Consider the following 15,704-nt stretch of genomic DNA (forward strand, 5'->3'; position numbering starts at 1 on the left):
CCGGCCACTGACTTGGGTTGGATGCCCATTCTCTTTTAATCACAAAGTTATCGTTCCCTAGATGAAACACTCAGAATGCACAGCAATGATGGATTTTCACTCTACCAGTGTTAGAATTGTCTATTTTTTTGAATACCTATGTTCTCCCTTTAGAATTAGAAAGAAAAACAATACGTTTTTAGTTTGCTGTGAATAAGCATTCAGGGAGAGACAAGTTTAACAACTGAAGTTAACAAGCAACTAAATCGGTGCACAAGACATTTAATCTTACATGTTATATTGTTATAAAAAAGAAAGCAACTAAAAGGCATTTTTAAGAATGTCGGGTCTTGTGTTTCTATTTCGAATTACCACATCTGAAACTCCTGCTTAACAAAAGTTTCCTAATTTACTGGAAGAATTCTTCAGAAATCAAAGGCCGCTTCAAGATCATTGAATTAGATTGAAAGTTGTCAAATTACCGGAATCTTAGTGAAACTACACAATATCTATGGCATTCGGTTAGTGCAGGTATTATTCCAACAGCTACTTACAGCTATGCTTCTAAGTACCTTTGAAAGTTTCTAGGTTGATGGATTATTTGTTTCTTAGCGTCTCGTCATTTATTTCTGGCACTGAACGCAACTCCTCAGTTATAGGAATCTGTAAAGTCATTGCGTTTGGTGATTCCGTTACCGTTCTTTCCCTCTTAACTCACCACACGCTATTACGTAAACCTAACCTGCAAAGCTGTGGAGGACCACAACAGCTAGAACACTTGACTGGAACCTTGTTAAATTTTCAATAGGACAGCTGAGATTTTAAATGTAGTATTGACTTCATTTAAGACAAGGCTCCTTTGACTTGGAAAGTTTTGATAATTTTTACCACATTGATGCATGGGGCACAGTGTTAAAATGGACGATTTTATATTAGGCAGGTTTCGCTGTGCTGAAGGAGGTTTTCTGTTGATTTATCATTGCATCATAGCGTATAATGCATAGTGTATAGTGCATAGCAAATCGTACATAGCATATCATGCATAGCGTATAGTGCATATCATATAGTGCATAGCATATAGTGCATAGTGTATAGTGCCTATCTTATAGCGCATAGCGTATCGTACATAGCATATCATGCATAGCGTATAGTGCATATCATATAATGCATAGTGTACAGTGTATAGTGAATAGCATATAATGCCTATTGTAGTGTATAGCGTATAGTGCATAGTGTATAGTGCCTATCATAGAGTGCATAGCATATAGTGCATAGCGTATAGTGCATAGTGCCGATCGTATAATGCATAGTGTATAGTGCTGATCGTATAGTGCGTAGTGTATAGTGCATAGTGTATAGTTCATATTGTATAGTGCATTGCGTGTAGTACATATGGTATAGTGCATAGCATATAGTGCATATCGTATAGTGCATAGCGTATATTGTAGTGCACATAGTGTAGAGTGCTGTATCGGATCATCATACTTATTTAGCTCTTTGAAAAATCTATCCACTCCTACACCCTTTCCATGCATGCACCTCTGACTTGTTCTTCCTTTTTAAATAGATATAAACTTCCCCTGTGAAAGTTACTGTTGAATCTGTTTCCATCAGCCTTTCAGGCAATGCATTCCAAATCATTACTCACTGAACAAAAAGATTCTCCTCATAACTGTAGTCTGAAGGGTTAACAGAGGGAATTGCTAATGCATGACAGAAATGATGATGTATCATTGATGTTAATCAGTCATGTGTTTGACTCTAGAGGTTGGAACAATGCTCAGTGACAACATATCTACTCTGTAACCTGTTTGATGTAATCCTAATAAACAAGTGTTAAGCAAGTTCCGGAGCATGAGTACAGTCTGTCTATTACCATACCTGAGATACACTATCTCAGGACATAGTGATCGCAGTGGGGACATCACTTTTATTGATGGAACCATAGAGTGAAGAAAAACTTGATAGCAGTTCATACTTACTGCTCGAAGCAAGGAGGAGGAGGCAAACTGGAGAGAGCTAACAATAACAAGACCCAGACCCAGTGAGAACTCCCTGCCCCTACCTCGCTGCTTTGACTGTGTCGCGGGCCCACAGAGAGAGCAGGGCTGGGATTTACCACACAAACCGTCACGTGTTCACAGCGGCTAGAGGCCACCTGCCATTGGCCAGTGGTGGAACCATAAGATCCTGCTGTTGTCAACAGGTTTCCCGTTGAATGCACCCCTCACGGTTGGGAAACACACGGCAGGGACCAGAAAATCCCGCTGATGTGAAGGGCCGGAAAGTTCCACCCCAGAAGTGGGAATTATGGAAATGCCCTTTCCTTCGATATTGAGCAGCATTGGACAATCAAGAAGAAGCATCAAGTCAGTTCCTTTCTTTACGCCATAGGTCCAGTCACAGACATCATTCTCCTGAGGAAGATATAGGAGGAATCCACTGCGGTTTTGGAATCCATTCGCAAAGCCTTTGTTACCTATTTTAGCCAAAGTGAAACTTCATAATAAGAACATAAGAACTAGGAGCAGGAGTAGGCCATCTGGCCCCTCGAGCCTGCTCCACCATTCAATAAGATCATGGCTGATCTTTCTGTGGACTCAGCTCCACTTACCCGCCCATTCACTATAACCCTTAATTCTTTTACTATTCAAAAATGTATCTATCCTTGCCTTAAAAACATTCAATGAGGTAGCTTCAACTGCTTCATTGGCCACGGAATTCCACAGCTTCACAATCCTTTGTGTGAAGAAGTTCCTCTTCAACTCAGTCCTAAATCTGCTCCCCTTTATTTTGAGGCCGTGCCCCCTAGCTCTGGTTTCACCTGCCAGTGGAGACAACCTCCTTGCTTTTATCTTATCTATTCCCTTCATAATCTTATATGTTTCTATAAGATCTCCCCTCATTTTTCTGAATTCCAATGTGGATAGTCCCAGTCTACCTAGTCTCTCCTCATAAGCCACATTGTTCGACCGAGCACCAACTCATTACATAAGAACATAAGAACATAAGAACATAAGAAATAGGAGCAGGAGTAGGCCATCTAGCCCCTCGAGCCTGCCCCGCCATTCAATAAGATCATGGCTGATCTGACGTGGATCAGTACCACTTACCCGCCTGATCCCCATAACCCTTAATTCCCTTACCGATCAGGAATCCATCCCTCCGCGCTTTAAACATATTCAGCGAGGTAGCCTCCACCACCTCAGTGGGCAGAGAATTCCAGAGATTCACCACCCTCTGGGAGAAGAAGTTCCTCCTCAACTCTGTCTTAAACCGACCCCCCTTTATTTTGAGGCTGTGTCCTCTAGTTTTAACTTCCTTACTAAGTGGAAAGAATCTCTCCGCCTCCACCCTATCCAGCCCCCGCATTATCTTATAAGTCTCCATAAGATCCCCCCTCATCCTTCTAAACTCCAACGAGTACAAACCCAATCTCCTCAGCCTCTCCTCATAATCCAAACCCCTCATCTCCGGTATCAACCTGGTGAACCTTCTCTGCACTCCCTCCAATGCCAATATATCCTTCCTCATATAAGGGGACCAATACTGCACACAGTATTCCAGCTGCGGCCTCACCAATGCCCTGTACAGGTGCATCAAGACATCCCTGCTTTTATATTCTATCCCCCTCGCGATATAGGCCAACATCCCATTTGCCTCTTGATCACCTGTTGTACCTGCAGACTGGGCTTTTGTGTCTCATGCACAAGGACCCCCAGGTCCCTTTGCACGGTAGCATGTTTTAATTTGTTTCCATTGAGATAGTAATCCCATTTGTTATTATTTCCTCCAAAGTGTATAACCTCGCATTTATCAACGTTATACTCCATTTGCCATATCCTCGCCCACTCACTCAGCCTGTCCAAATCTCTCTGCAGATCTTCTCCGTCCTCCACACGATTCACTTTTCCACTTATCTTTGTGTCGTCTGCAAACTTCGTTACCCTACACTCCGTCCCCTCCTCCAGATCATCTATATAAATGGTAAATAGTTGCGGCCCGAGTACCGATCCCTGCGGCACGCCACTAGTTACCTTCCTCCAACCGGAAAAACACCCATTTATTCCGACTCTTTGCTTCCTGTCGGATAGCCAGTCCCCAATCCACTTTAACACACTACCCCCAACTCCGTGTGCCCTAATCTTCTTCAGCAGCCTTTTATGGGGCACCTTATCAAACGCCTTTTGGAAATCCAAAAACACCGCATCCACCGGTTCTCCTCCATCAACCGCCCTAGTCACATCTTCATAAAAATCCAACATGTTCGTCAAGCACGACTTTCCCCTCATGAATCCATGCTGCGTCTGATTGATCGAACCATTTCTATCCAGATGCCCTGCTATCTCCTCTTTAATAATGGATTCCAGCATTTTCCCTACTACAGACGTTAAGCTGACCGGCCTATAGTTACCCGCCTTTTGTCTCCTTCCTTTTTTAAACAGCGGCGTAACATTAGCCGTTTTCCAATCAACCGGCACTACCCCAGAATGCAACGAGTTTTGATAAATAATCACTAACGCATCCACTATTACCTCTGACATTTCTTTCTATACCCTGGGATGCATTCCATCCGGACCCGGGGACTTGTCCACCTTCAGTCCCATTAGTCTACCCAGCACTGCCTCTCTGGTAACATTAATTGTATTAAATATTTCTCCTGCTGCCAACCCTCTATCGTTAATATTTGGCAAACTATTTGTGTCCTCCACCGTGAAGACCGACACAAAAAACTTATTTAAAGACTCAGCCATATCCTCATTTCCCACTATTAACTCCCCCCTCTCGTCCTCCAAGGGTCCAACATTCACTCTAGCCACTCTATTCCTTTTTATATATTTATAAAAACTTTTACTATCATTTTTTATATTAATTGCTCGCCTAGCTTCATAGTCTATCCTTCCTTTCTTTATCGCTTTCTTAGTCTCTCTTTGTTGTTTCTTAAATTTTTCCCAATCACTTGTTTCTCCACTATTTTTGGCCACTCTGTACGCAGCTGTTTTTATTTTAATACTCTCCTTTATTTCCTTCGTTATCCACGGCTGGTTCTCCCTCTTCTTACAATCCTTGTTTTTTGCTGGAATATATTTTTGCTGAGAACTGAAAAGGATCTCCTTAAAAATCCTCCACTGTTCCTCAGCTATCCTACCTGCCAGCCTGCTCTCCCAGTCTACCTTAGCCAATTCATCCCTCATCCTATCATATTTCCCTCTGTTCAAACAGAGGACACTGGTTTGGGACCAAACTTTCTCCTCTTCCATCTGAATCAGAAATTCGACCATATTATGGTCACTAGACCCAAGAGGGTCCTTCACAATCAGATCCTTAATTCTACCTACCTCGTTACACAATACCAGATCCAAAAAAGCTCGTTCCCTCGTCGGTTCCGTAACATGCTGTTCAAGGAAACTATCCCGACAGCATTCTAAGAACTCTTCCTCCATTCCACCCTTACCGACTTGAGTCTGCCAGTCAATGCGCATGTTGAAGTCCCCCATGATTATTGCCGTTCCGTTTTTACATGCATCCCTTATCTGCTTGTTTATAGCCCTCCCTACCTCAACATTATTATTTGGGGGCCTATATACCACACCTACAAGTGTCTTTCTCCCTCTACTATTCCTCATCTCTACCCATAATGATTCCACGTTTTGTTCCTCAGAGCCTATGTCATCCCTCAGTACTGCCCTGATATTATCTCTTATTAATAGCGCGACCCCACCACCTTTTCCTTCCTGTCTATTCTTCCTAAACGCCTGATACCCCTGGATATTCATCTCCCAGTCCTGGTCACCTTTCAGCCACGTTTCTGTAATGGCCACTAGATCGTACCCACTTGTGCTGATTTGCACCATCAACTCATTTACCTTGTTCCGAATGCTTCGTGCATTCAGGCAAAGTGTCCTTATTCCAGCTTTTATCTGGACCCGCTTTGATGAGTCGCGAACACCCTCTCCCTCTACTCCCTTATCTAAATTACCGCCTTCATTCACTTGCACCCTCTCCTCTACCATTAATTTTGTAATTCCCCTTACCCCTGCATCCTCCCTCCCATCAATTAGTTCCTTGATCCTAGTCAACTCTTCTAGCTCCCCTCCCCCCAACCTATCTAGTTTAAATTCTCCCCAGTAGCCTTAGCCAACCTACCGGCCAGGATATTGGTCCCCCTGTGATTCAAGTTCCACCCGTTTTTTGTATACAGATCACCCCTGCCCCTAAAGAGGTCCCAATGGTCCAGGAACCTGAATCCCTGCCCCCTGCACCAGTCCCTCAGCCACACATTCATCTTCCACCTCACTCCATTCCTGCCCTCACCTTCCCGTGGCACAGGCAGTAATCCTGAGATTACTACCTTTGCTTTCCTCTTTCTCAGCTGTCTCCCTAATTCCCTGTACTCCCTTTTCATGACCCCTTCTCCCTTCCTACCCACATCAGCGGTACCAATATGTACCGCTACCTCAGGCTCCTCTCCCTCCCACCTCAGGATTTCCGGGACACATACACATTACAGGACACATACATTTTAATTAAAGGTCAGGACAACCTGGGGAATCGATTATAGATGTAGTAATAATCAACAAGTGTGAAGCCAAGCACCAGAGTATGACTACAGTTGGTTAGCTCAGTTGGTTGGACAGCTGGCTTGTGATGCAGAGTGATGCCAAAAGCATGGGTTCAATTCCCATACCAGCTGAGGTTATTCATGAAGGCCCTGCCTTCTCAACCTTACCCCTCACATGAGGTGTCCTCAAGTTAAATCACCACCAGTCAGCTCTCCCCCTCAAAGGTCATCTGGGACTTATTTATTTATTAGTGTCACAAGTCGGCTTACATTGCAATGAAGTTACATTGAAAATCCCCTAGTCACCACACTCTGATGCCTGTTCAGGTACACTGAGGGAGAATTTAGCATGGCCAATGCACCTAACCAGCATGTCTTTCAGACTGTGGAAGGAAACCGGAGAAAATCCATGCAGACTTGGGGAGAACATGCAGATTCCGCAAATACAGTGACCCGAGGCTGGAATCGAACCCGGATCCCTGGCGTTGTGAGGCAGCAGTGCTAGCCACTCTGCCACCATGCTGCTCTACAGTCTTTCCAGAGCTCTAGAGCCTTCAGATAAGACAACCTCAGAGCAATAACCACTGGGGGAAGACTATTCATTGTGTAGCCTTTTAGCCATTTTGTCAAAAGAAGAAAGAAAGCAGAAAACACGAAAGCAATGAGGTAACCTGTGGGCAGACAGGCTGAGGGTCTAGGATATGGAAAACTGACCCGCTACAGTCCCATCACTATTGGGAGTTTGTGATTTCAGCATGACAAATGTAAATACAGTTCCTGTTATGGAAAGATAGGAACTTATATTTTGGAAAAATTAACACAAATGCGGCAATAAAGAGAGAGAAAGCCTTATTTGCAGACGGATATCGCCACTTTCCCAATGGCGCCAGGGAGGGTGTGAAGACAAATCTACAGCATTACCTCAGTACGTAGGTCGGCCAATTTCCTGTCCATGTTTGACCGAGCACCAACCTCATCTTCCAGATCTTCTGAGATCCTCCCAAGCTCATTCTGATGAACGTCACGGAGGAGGGTCAACTGAACAGAAGAAATAATAACAACATACTCATCGTTAACGCAGTCACCAGAGTTTGCCTCAATTAATTACGTTTTGTAGCAGAACATTCTGAACATTTATCATACAATTCCCCAAAGCAATCACAGGTGGCTTCCTGCAAACACATTGATTTTTTTCCCCTACACAATTGTGTAAAACATTCAACTTCCCCCCTTTTGCAAAATACAGCCTTTCAATTGTTATTAACGTCAGACATTTTGTGAATTTTGTTTCCCAATTGGCACGGGGTAAAAGCAGAATAAAGCCACCAGATCTATATTGAAACCAGATAACAATGTGCAAACAAAAATCACAAGGTAAGAAAGGGATGTAAATTTTGCGCAGCAGCGCCATCATGTAATGCGTGAGTGATTAAACACAGTTTGGAACAGCAATGTTCATTTCAACTTTTAATTCAAGTGTCGGCACGGTGGCACAGTGGTTAGCACTGCTGCCTCAGAGTGCCAGGGACCCAAGTTCGATTCCAGCCTTGGGTCATTGTCTGTGCGGAGTCTGCACGTTCTCCCTGTGTTTGTGTGGACTTCCTCCCACAGTCCAAAGGACATGCTGATTAGGTGCATTGACCATGCTAAATTCTCCCTCAGTGTACCCGAACAGGTGCTGGAGTGTGGCGACTCGGGGATTTTCACAGTAACTTCATTGCAGTGTTAATGTAAGCCTACTTGTGACAGTAATAAATAAACTTCAAACTCAAGTTGCAGCGCAGATTAACAGGAATACTTGGATTCGGATTAACTTCAAACTGTCAGGCTTGACAAGGTCCAGAGATGGGGCACTCAGCCAATGATAATGAGATGATTAACAGGCATTCCAACTCTAGATTATACTTTGGGGCATCGCAGTGCCTGCCAGCAGAACACACCGACAATTTTGAACTGTTTTGACGAAGAAGTTTTAATGAATTCAATCTGTAATTTACAAAAAAAACTTGCCCATTCAACTATTTGCTGGTTCTTACCTAACCCATCAGCTAGAAATCACAACACGAAAAACTGGAGGAAATAGAAACGTGTTTGATTAATTTATTTTATCAACCCATCTGGAAAATTTAAATGATTAAACTCATCAAGGACATGATGAACCTCTTGGAAAGTATGAGAAAGTATAATAGTGTCTTAATAACCCAGCACACGCCAAGTTCCATTTCATCAATCTAACTGGTCAGCAATTGGAAGAAGCTTTTTGGGAAGAATGATGAAGGGAGATTTGAACAAATTGCGCAATCTTAAAGCTGGAGAAGGAACAGAGACTTGAGGGTGTACATTCACAAATCATTTGAAGGAGATACAAGAAGGTGATCAGATTGTCGATAATATGTATGGAAAAAGGATCTTTGGCTTTGTAAATAAAGGTGTGTAGAGACATTGAAGCTACGCTAAACTTTTATAAAACATTGGATTAATCCTCAGCAGAGGACTGAGACTAATTGTGGACATCAGTGCTGATCCAGAAGGAACTCTTCAGTTATAGGCAATAAAATGAAACAAAACTTACTCCAATCTATGAATCACAGAAAAAAGGTTTAATAAAGAAACATCATTACTCCAACACTTGAGGCCTCACCCTGGGCCATTCCAATTCCCCACAAACCCCAGCAGCTTCTTATTTATATTGAGTCAGCTGGTCAGCTGACCACCGCATCATTGTGTCATTGGTTACATAGTTTACTGGGTCAGCTGACCTTACAGCATGTTACCATTGGTCACTACAACAGATCCAATGTTTTCATTCTAACAATCAGGATGCGATCTTACCGGCTGTCCACACCACGCTACAGCAAAGTTGGAGAATTTGGCGCCCAGCCAAATCTCCATTCACTGCAGCGGGATAGGAAAATCCTGCAGGCATGAGCGGCCATTACACTCCGGCCATTAGACTTTAGAAAGGGTGTCAATGCCTTGGGGAGGTTACGAAGGTGATTCAATAGAAGGGTACCAGGGATGAGAGACATTGCAACAGATATTGGAGTATCTGGAAGGTTTGCAGATTGACACACTCAACGTATTCGATCGCATTATGAACGCACCTTCCTTGGCCATCAAGTCCTGGGGAGGGACTCAAACCCAGAGTTCTGGTTCAGAGGCAGGGATGTTATCCACTGCACCACAAAACCTCCCATACAAAGGTAAGGGAAGAGCAAATAAAATTGTTCAAAATTATTATGGGTTTTGCTAACATCGATAGGATAAGACCATTTCCCTTGACTAGTGGGCCAATAACCAGAAGTCCACATTTAAGGCAATTGGCCAAAGGGCTGGGGGTGCAGTGGTAGGGTCTAGCACATACAGGGCTCGTGTGGGACTGAGTACAGTACTCCCCAGATGGTCCAGATGGTGATGTAAGAAGGCACACGACCCAGAGCCAAGGTCAGTCTGGAGATGGACAGTGATAGGTGAAGAGTTGGATTAAGTCAGCTCCCTTCCTGCACCCCCTACTCCATGTACATATATGGTTATGAGTTGTTAATAAAGACTTGCTGAAACTACAAAGCCAACTTCATGGTGTCTGAATGAGGATTCTTCGGGGTAAAGTGAGGAAAAATTGTTTTCGGTTACACGAGTTTTTATGAGCTGGAATACACTGCCTGAAAGGGCGGTGAGATTCAATAACTACTGTTTATTGAAGAGGCCATCTAATGAGGAGAGTGGAGTGATTGAAAATAATGGAAAGAAATTAAAGTCAGCAATTATTTAACTAGCAACAGAGGTAACGAGGTAACTACCTTTTTTTTTGGTGCTTTTTGGTAGTTTATTTTTAATCAATAAAACCAATTCAAATTAGGTCCAATTATGGTCCCCACATGAGGGACAAACAGGATCTAAGCTGCCAAGGCATTGCATCCCATCTTGGGCTCGATCAAATAAGATGCAAGCTGACAGGATGAGGCATCGCACCCCCTGCCGGGCTTGATCCCAACGCTTCATCTTAGCCAAAAGTCCGTGGTGGCTTCGGACAATTGAGTCAGGTAAAGCCTCGGTTTAACCTCATTGGCCACCCTGATCCTTTACTCGACCCTAGCCTGGGTAAACCACGATGGCAGGCATCAGCGCACCCCCAGTGCAATGGGCTAGCCACGTGCCCTGCTTGGTCCTGGTTTCACTCCTGCCAGATCCATTAAAATGTTGCTTCCTAAACAGTTATGGCGGCAATAAATAAAACACTGCCAAAGATAAAATGCCAACTGAACTAATTATCAATGCGCAGACACGACTGGAACAATCCAACTGGGCATAATTTTTGCATGTTGTATTGTGCAGAAGAAAGCAAATCTAAAATCATATTTAATACTCCCAGTCTGCTGGGCCAATGTCCCCTCAGAAAATATCGCATACGTTTTAAAGCATGTGACGCAATTGTGGCTTGGGTAACTATGAGGAGTCATTAATATTCAGCTTGCCGACAAGAACTGATAACTTTTTTCTGCAATTCTCCCAATCCCCTGTCAAAACTCAGTCATAACGGACCCATCGAACATGACAATGCAAAATTTGCTTTATCCACATACCTCATACCACATAGAGCGGCACGGTGGCACAGTGGTTAGCGCTGCTGCCTCACAGTGCCAGGGACCCGGATTCAATTCCGGCCTTGGGTCACTGTCTGTGTGGAGTTTGCACATTCTCCCCGTGTCTGCGTGGGTTTCCTTTGGGTACTCCAGTTTCCTCCCACAGTCCAAAGATGTGCGGGTTAGGTGGATTGGCCATGCTAAATTGCCCCTTAGTGTCAGGAGGACTAGCTAGGGGTAAATGCATGGGGTTGTGGGGATAGGGCCTGGGTGGGATTGTGGTCAGTGCAGACTTGATGGGCCGAATGGCCTCCTTCTGCGCTGTAAGATTTTATGAGTCGATAAAGGATCTGGCATAAACCGAACTAGCTATTATGCTGATACAACAAGAGTGGGGGAATCCAGGAACTAGGCCAGAAAGTAAAATACATAAAATTTTATTTTGAAACAGTCACCAGTTTTCTGTCACTGAGGGAAAAATATCAATCATCACAGACGTGATGAAACTTGATTTTATTGCCAAGTAGATTTCAATAAGAACAGTAATGAATCTCATACGAATTAGGAGCAGGAATAGGCCACTCGGCCCCTCAATGCTGCTCCACCATTCAGTAAGATCATGACTGATCTGATTGTAACCTCATCCCCCCATTCCCGCCTGCCCCCCGATAATCTTTCACTCCCCTTGTCAGTCAAGAATTCTATCTAGCTCTGCCTTAAAAATATTCAGAGGCTCTGCTTCCACCGCCTTTTGAGAGAGAGAGAGAGAGAGTTCCAAAGACTAACGACCCTCTGAGAGAAATGATCTTCATCTCGGTCTTAAAATGAGCATCCCTTATTTTTAGGCAGTAATCCTGAGTTCCAGATTCATTCAATCTCTCTTTTAAGATAAACAAAGTACAGACTGCAAGATGGTTTCTGGCTCCCTAGAGGGTGTCTCACTGCGCATGTATCTGACAAGAGCAGAGGACACTGCTGAGGCAACTTGGGAATTGAGAAGGGGGTCTCCATTTTGACCTCCTCTGGGAGTGGCTATCTCTGCCTGAGGCACCCTCTTTGGGGCCTGAAAGCTCTGACTCCAGTGGCTCCCAAGTTGGCTGCAGGGAAGCGATCGCCACAAAGCTGGGGGCGACTCCAGGAAAACCACCCTAATGCTGCCTTCAATTATTGGCTGGCTGCTGTATCCGATCCTGCTGCTGGGAAATTTCCTGCACCATTTGTTGAAAAATGATAAACATTGTTAACATCTGAGTTGGAAATCATAGGAAGGAATAGTGCCAGCCTCTGACCAGCGCTACATCAGCCAAATGTGGTCCGCAGCATGGCACCAACAATACTGCCACACTGCTTCCCAATCATTCCAAAAAGGCCAGTTAACACAATCCCTAATCTGTGTAGAGGAGGTCAGTTGATTAGATAACAAAGGCAGTTCACCATATCTCAGCTATGACTATATCTAGCCACATGTAGATTTTAACACAAGGATGCAGCTACTAAACATCAGTTTGAACAATGCTAAAAAGAATTGAATTGCTATCAGTGTAAACAGCAATAAAATGAATTGATCAGGGTAAGTGTTAATAAAAGGATCTTCAGCGCACTCAACAGTTCGAGCTATTTCAAAGTAAATGGCAGTAAAGGGTGAGGTAAGTCCTGATTTGAGTGGATAACACGTTCCTTCATGTTTTCTAAAGACAGAGCGGCACAGTGGTTAGCGTTGCTGCCTCACGGCTCCATTTCTTGCTATTGTACTTATTCAATCACGTACTAACGAAGCTACCCCACCACCCATTCCTTTCTGCCTGTCCTTATGAAAAGTCACAGACTCATGAATGTTTAGTTCGCAGCTTTGATCTTCTTGTAAATACCTCGCTGTAATGGTTGTAAGCTCATACCCATTCATGTCAATTTGTGCCGTTAATTCGTTTATTTGGTGCAGATTACGATGTGCATTTAAGTAAAGAGCGATTCATTTTTCCTCGTTACCATTTTTTCACCCTTTGACCCTATTTGGAAATGTTTTTAATGTTTGTATACTTTATCCCCTGGATTGAAAAAGCACAAAATGAGAACAAAGTCTCAAGCTGGAGGTAATAAAGTGAATCTAACGATTAAAATACGTGAGCTGGTCTTAAAGATTATCCTTTACACGGATAAACTGCCATTGAGCCTGCACCAACAATAACCCCACCCAGGCCCTATTCCCATAACCCCACACATTTACCCTGCTAATCCCCCTGACACAAAGGGGCAATTTATCATGGCCTACCCACCTGACTTGGACATCTTTGGACTGTGGGAAAAGCTGAGATTATGGCCCTCCATCTTCCTTTGTAGCAGATACAATTTCAACCATTGGAAAGTTTTCCCCTGATGCCCACTGACTTCAATTTTTCTTGAGCTTATTGATGCCACACTTGGTCAAATGCCGCCTTCACGTTAAGGGCAATCACCCTCTCGCGACCTCTGGAATTTGGGAAATTTGAGGCCGCTCTTGCTGGCAGTGTCCAACAATTTTGCCATTGGCTGCCTCCTAATTGGCTGTCTGCTTCCAATTAGGAATGGCCAGCAGCCTTCTGTTGCTCGCTGGCCCAATCATCGGGCTGGCTGCTCTGAAGCCTCAGCAGTCCCGCCAGGGTAGATGGGCACCGCGGAGGCAGGCAGGAGACCAAGGGTTACAGGAGATAATTTAAACATTTCAAAAAACTAACCAGCCCTCTGGGGAAATAATTGATGCAGCAAGAGCTGCCTTCCCTACCACAAGCCCTTTCTTTATTCCATTAAACCTTTCCTCCTGGGTGAGGAGGCTACCTCCAGTTAGCTGGCAGGAACAGTGCTCGGTTGTTGGCAAACGGGCAGCACGGTGGCACAGTGGTTAGCACTGCTGCCTCACAGGGTTCACCCGGGTTCGTTTCCCGGCTTGGGTCACTGTCTGTGTGGAGTTTGCACGTTCTCCCAGTGTCTGTGCGGGTTTCCTCCGGGTGCTCCGGTTTCCTCCCACAGTCCAAAGATGTGCAGGTTAGGTGGATCAGCCATGCTAAATTGCCCCTTCAGTGTCAGGGGGATTGGAAGGATAAATGCATGGGGTTACAGGGATCAGGCACTGGTGGGATTTTGTCGGTGCAGGCTCGATGGGCCGAATGGTCTCCTTCTACACTAGGGATTCCATGAAATCTATGAAATGCCAATGGCACTGTAAAATAGCCCTTAATTGGGCCTTTACTTATTGATAATGGCTGCCTGCCCCATAGGGGGTGGGCAGCCTCTCCCCATATGGCACCACTATTGGTAAAATGCCCTGATGATGGAGGACCTGATTTGATATGATTTTGCACCACTACCATCCCACTAGTTCTCAATTCCTTTCCGGTGACTGCTAAATGTGAATTAATGCTGTGCATATTCATTTGCTCATATTTAAAGTCATGGTCATTTTTCATTTCGAAATACATTGGATCCTCTCTAGTCTGGAACTCTAAAATCCAGATCAATATCCTGACTAGGTTATTCATCACACACTCACCAGAAATAGCTTTACCCTTTAAACATATTCCTTGTCAAGGAGTGATGTAGGGTTGCCACCCAATTGATACCTGGGATTAATGGTGCCCAAATAGCATGGTGGCACAATGGTTAGCACTACTGCCTCACAGCGCCAGGGACCCGGGTTCAATTCTGGCCTCAGGTGACTGTCTATGTGGAGTCTGCACATTCTCCCTGTGTCTGCGTGGGTTTCCTCCGGGTGCTCCAGTTTCCTCCCACACTCCAAACACGTGTAGGTTAGATGGATTGGCTATGCTAAATTGCCCCTTAGTGTCAGGGGGATTAGCAGGTTAAATATGTGGGGTTACGGGGATTGGGTGGTATTACTGTTGGTGCAAGCTCGATGGGTCGAATGGCCTTCTTCTGTACTGTGGGGATTCTATGGTTCTTTTCTATAATATGACTCAGCATTCTTTCTCACTTTAATACATTTGAATTGCCTCAACATTTACACAGCAGCCTCCTATCAGTATCCATATAAATAAAAAAATAACTATTTCTTGAAACTATCAAAGAATTCAGAAAGCATTGTCATGAATTAAATTGCTCTCAACCTCAGAATCATTTTTAGCAACACTTAAGCCTCAAAAGGTAAATACTAGCTCAGATTAATTGTATCAATTGCCCAGTGATGTCCTATTTTTCTTGTGTATGTGTGTGCATGAGTGATGCAGCGCTTAGACTCTCGGGTGAATATGTAGACAAATAATGCTCTTTATTTAAACTCACAAAAGCTTGCTACTATTAATTAACTGCTCACAATATGAGAACTAAGAAATACACATATCTGCCTTTCCAAAATCATGCTGATTATGAGTAGTAAGGGAAAGCGAACAAGGACATGGAGAGTATGGGGGTGGGGAGAAGATGTGGAGATGCTGGCGTTGGACTGGGGTAAGCTCAATAAGAAGTCTCACAACACCAGGTTAAAGTCCAACAGGTTTATTTGGCAGCACTAGCTTTCGGAGCCCCAAGCTCCTTCTTCAGGTGAGTGAGGACTCGTGTTCACAAACAGGGCATGTAAAGACACAAACTCA

The 15,704-nt window shown here is 44.1% G+C and overlaps 1 protein-coding gene and 1 long non-coding RNA gene across 4 annotated transcripts in view; one reads left to right on the forward strand and one right to left on the reverse strand.

Moving 5' to 3' along the window:
• The window catches only part of LOC144496165 (uncharacterized), a 462,102-nt gene that overhangs the window by 443,125 nt on the left and 3,273 nt on the right, over positions 1 to 15,704 (forward strand). The gene's annotated exons all lie outside the window — the stretch shown is intronic.
• LOC144496164 (coiled-coil domain-containing protein 102A-like) overlaps positions 1 to 15,704 on the reverse strand; it is a 528,300-nt gene that overhangs the window by 351,803 nt on the left and 160,793 nt on the right. For all 3 annotated transcript variants that reach the window (XM_078217149.1, XM_078217150.1, XM_078217151.1), the window contains exon 5: positions 7,463 to 7,579. In XM_078217149.1, coding sequence (XP_078073275.1) covers positions 7,463 to 7,579 — 117 coding nt within the window. The remainder of the gene's footprint in view (positions 1 to 7,462; positions 7,580 to 15,704) is intronic.

The sequence above is a fragment of the Mustelus asterias genome, chromosome 7, assembly GCF_964213995.1.
Source record: "Mustelus asterias chromosome 7, sMusAst1.hap1.1, whole genome shotgun sequence".
Lineage (NCBI taxonomy): Eukaryota > Metazoa > Chordata > Chondrichthyes > Carcharhiniformes > Triakidae > Mustelus > Mustelus asterias.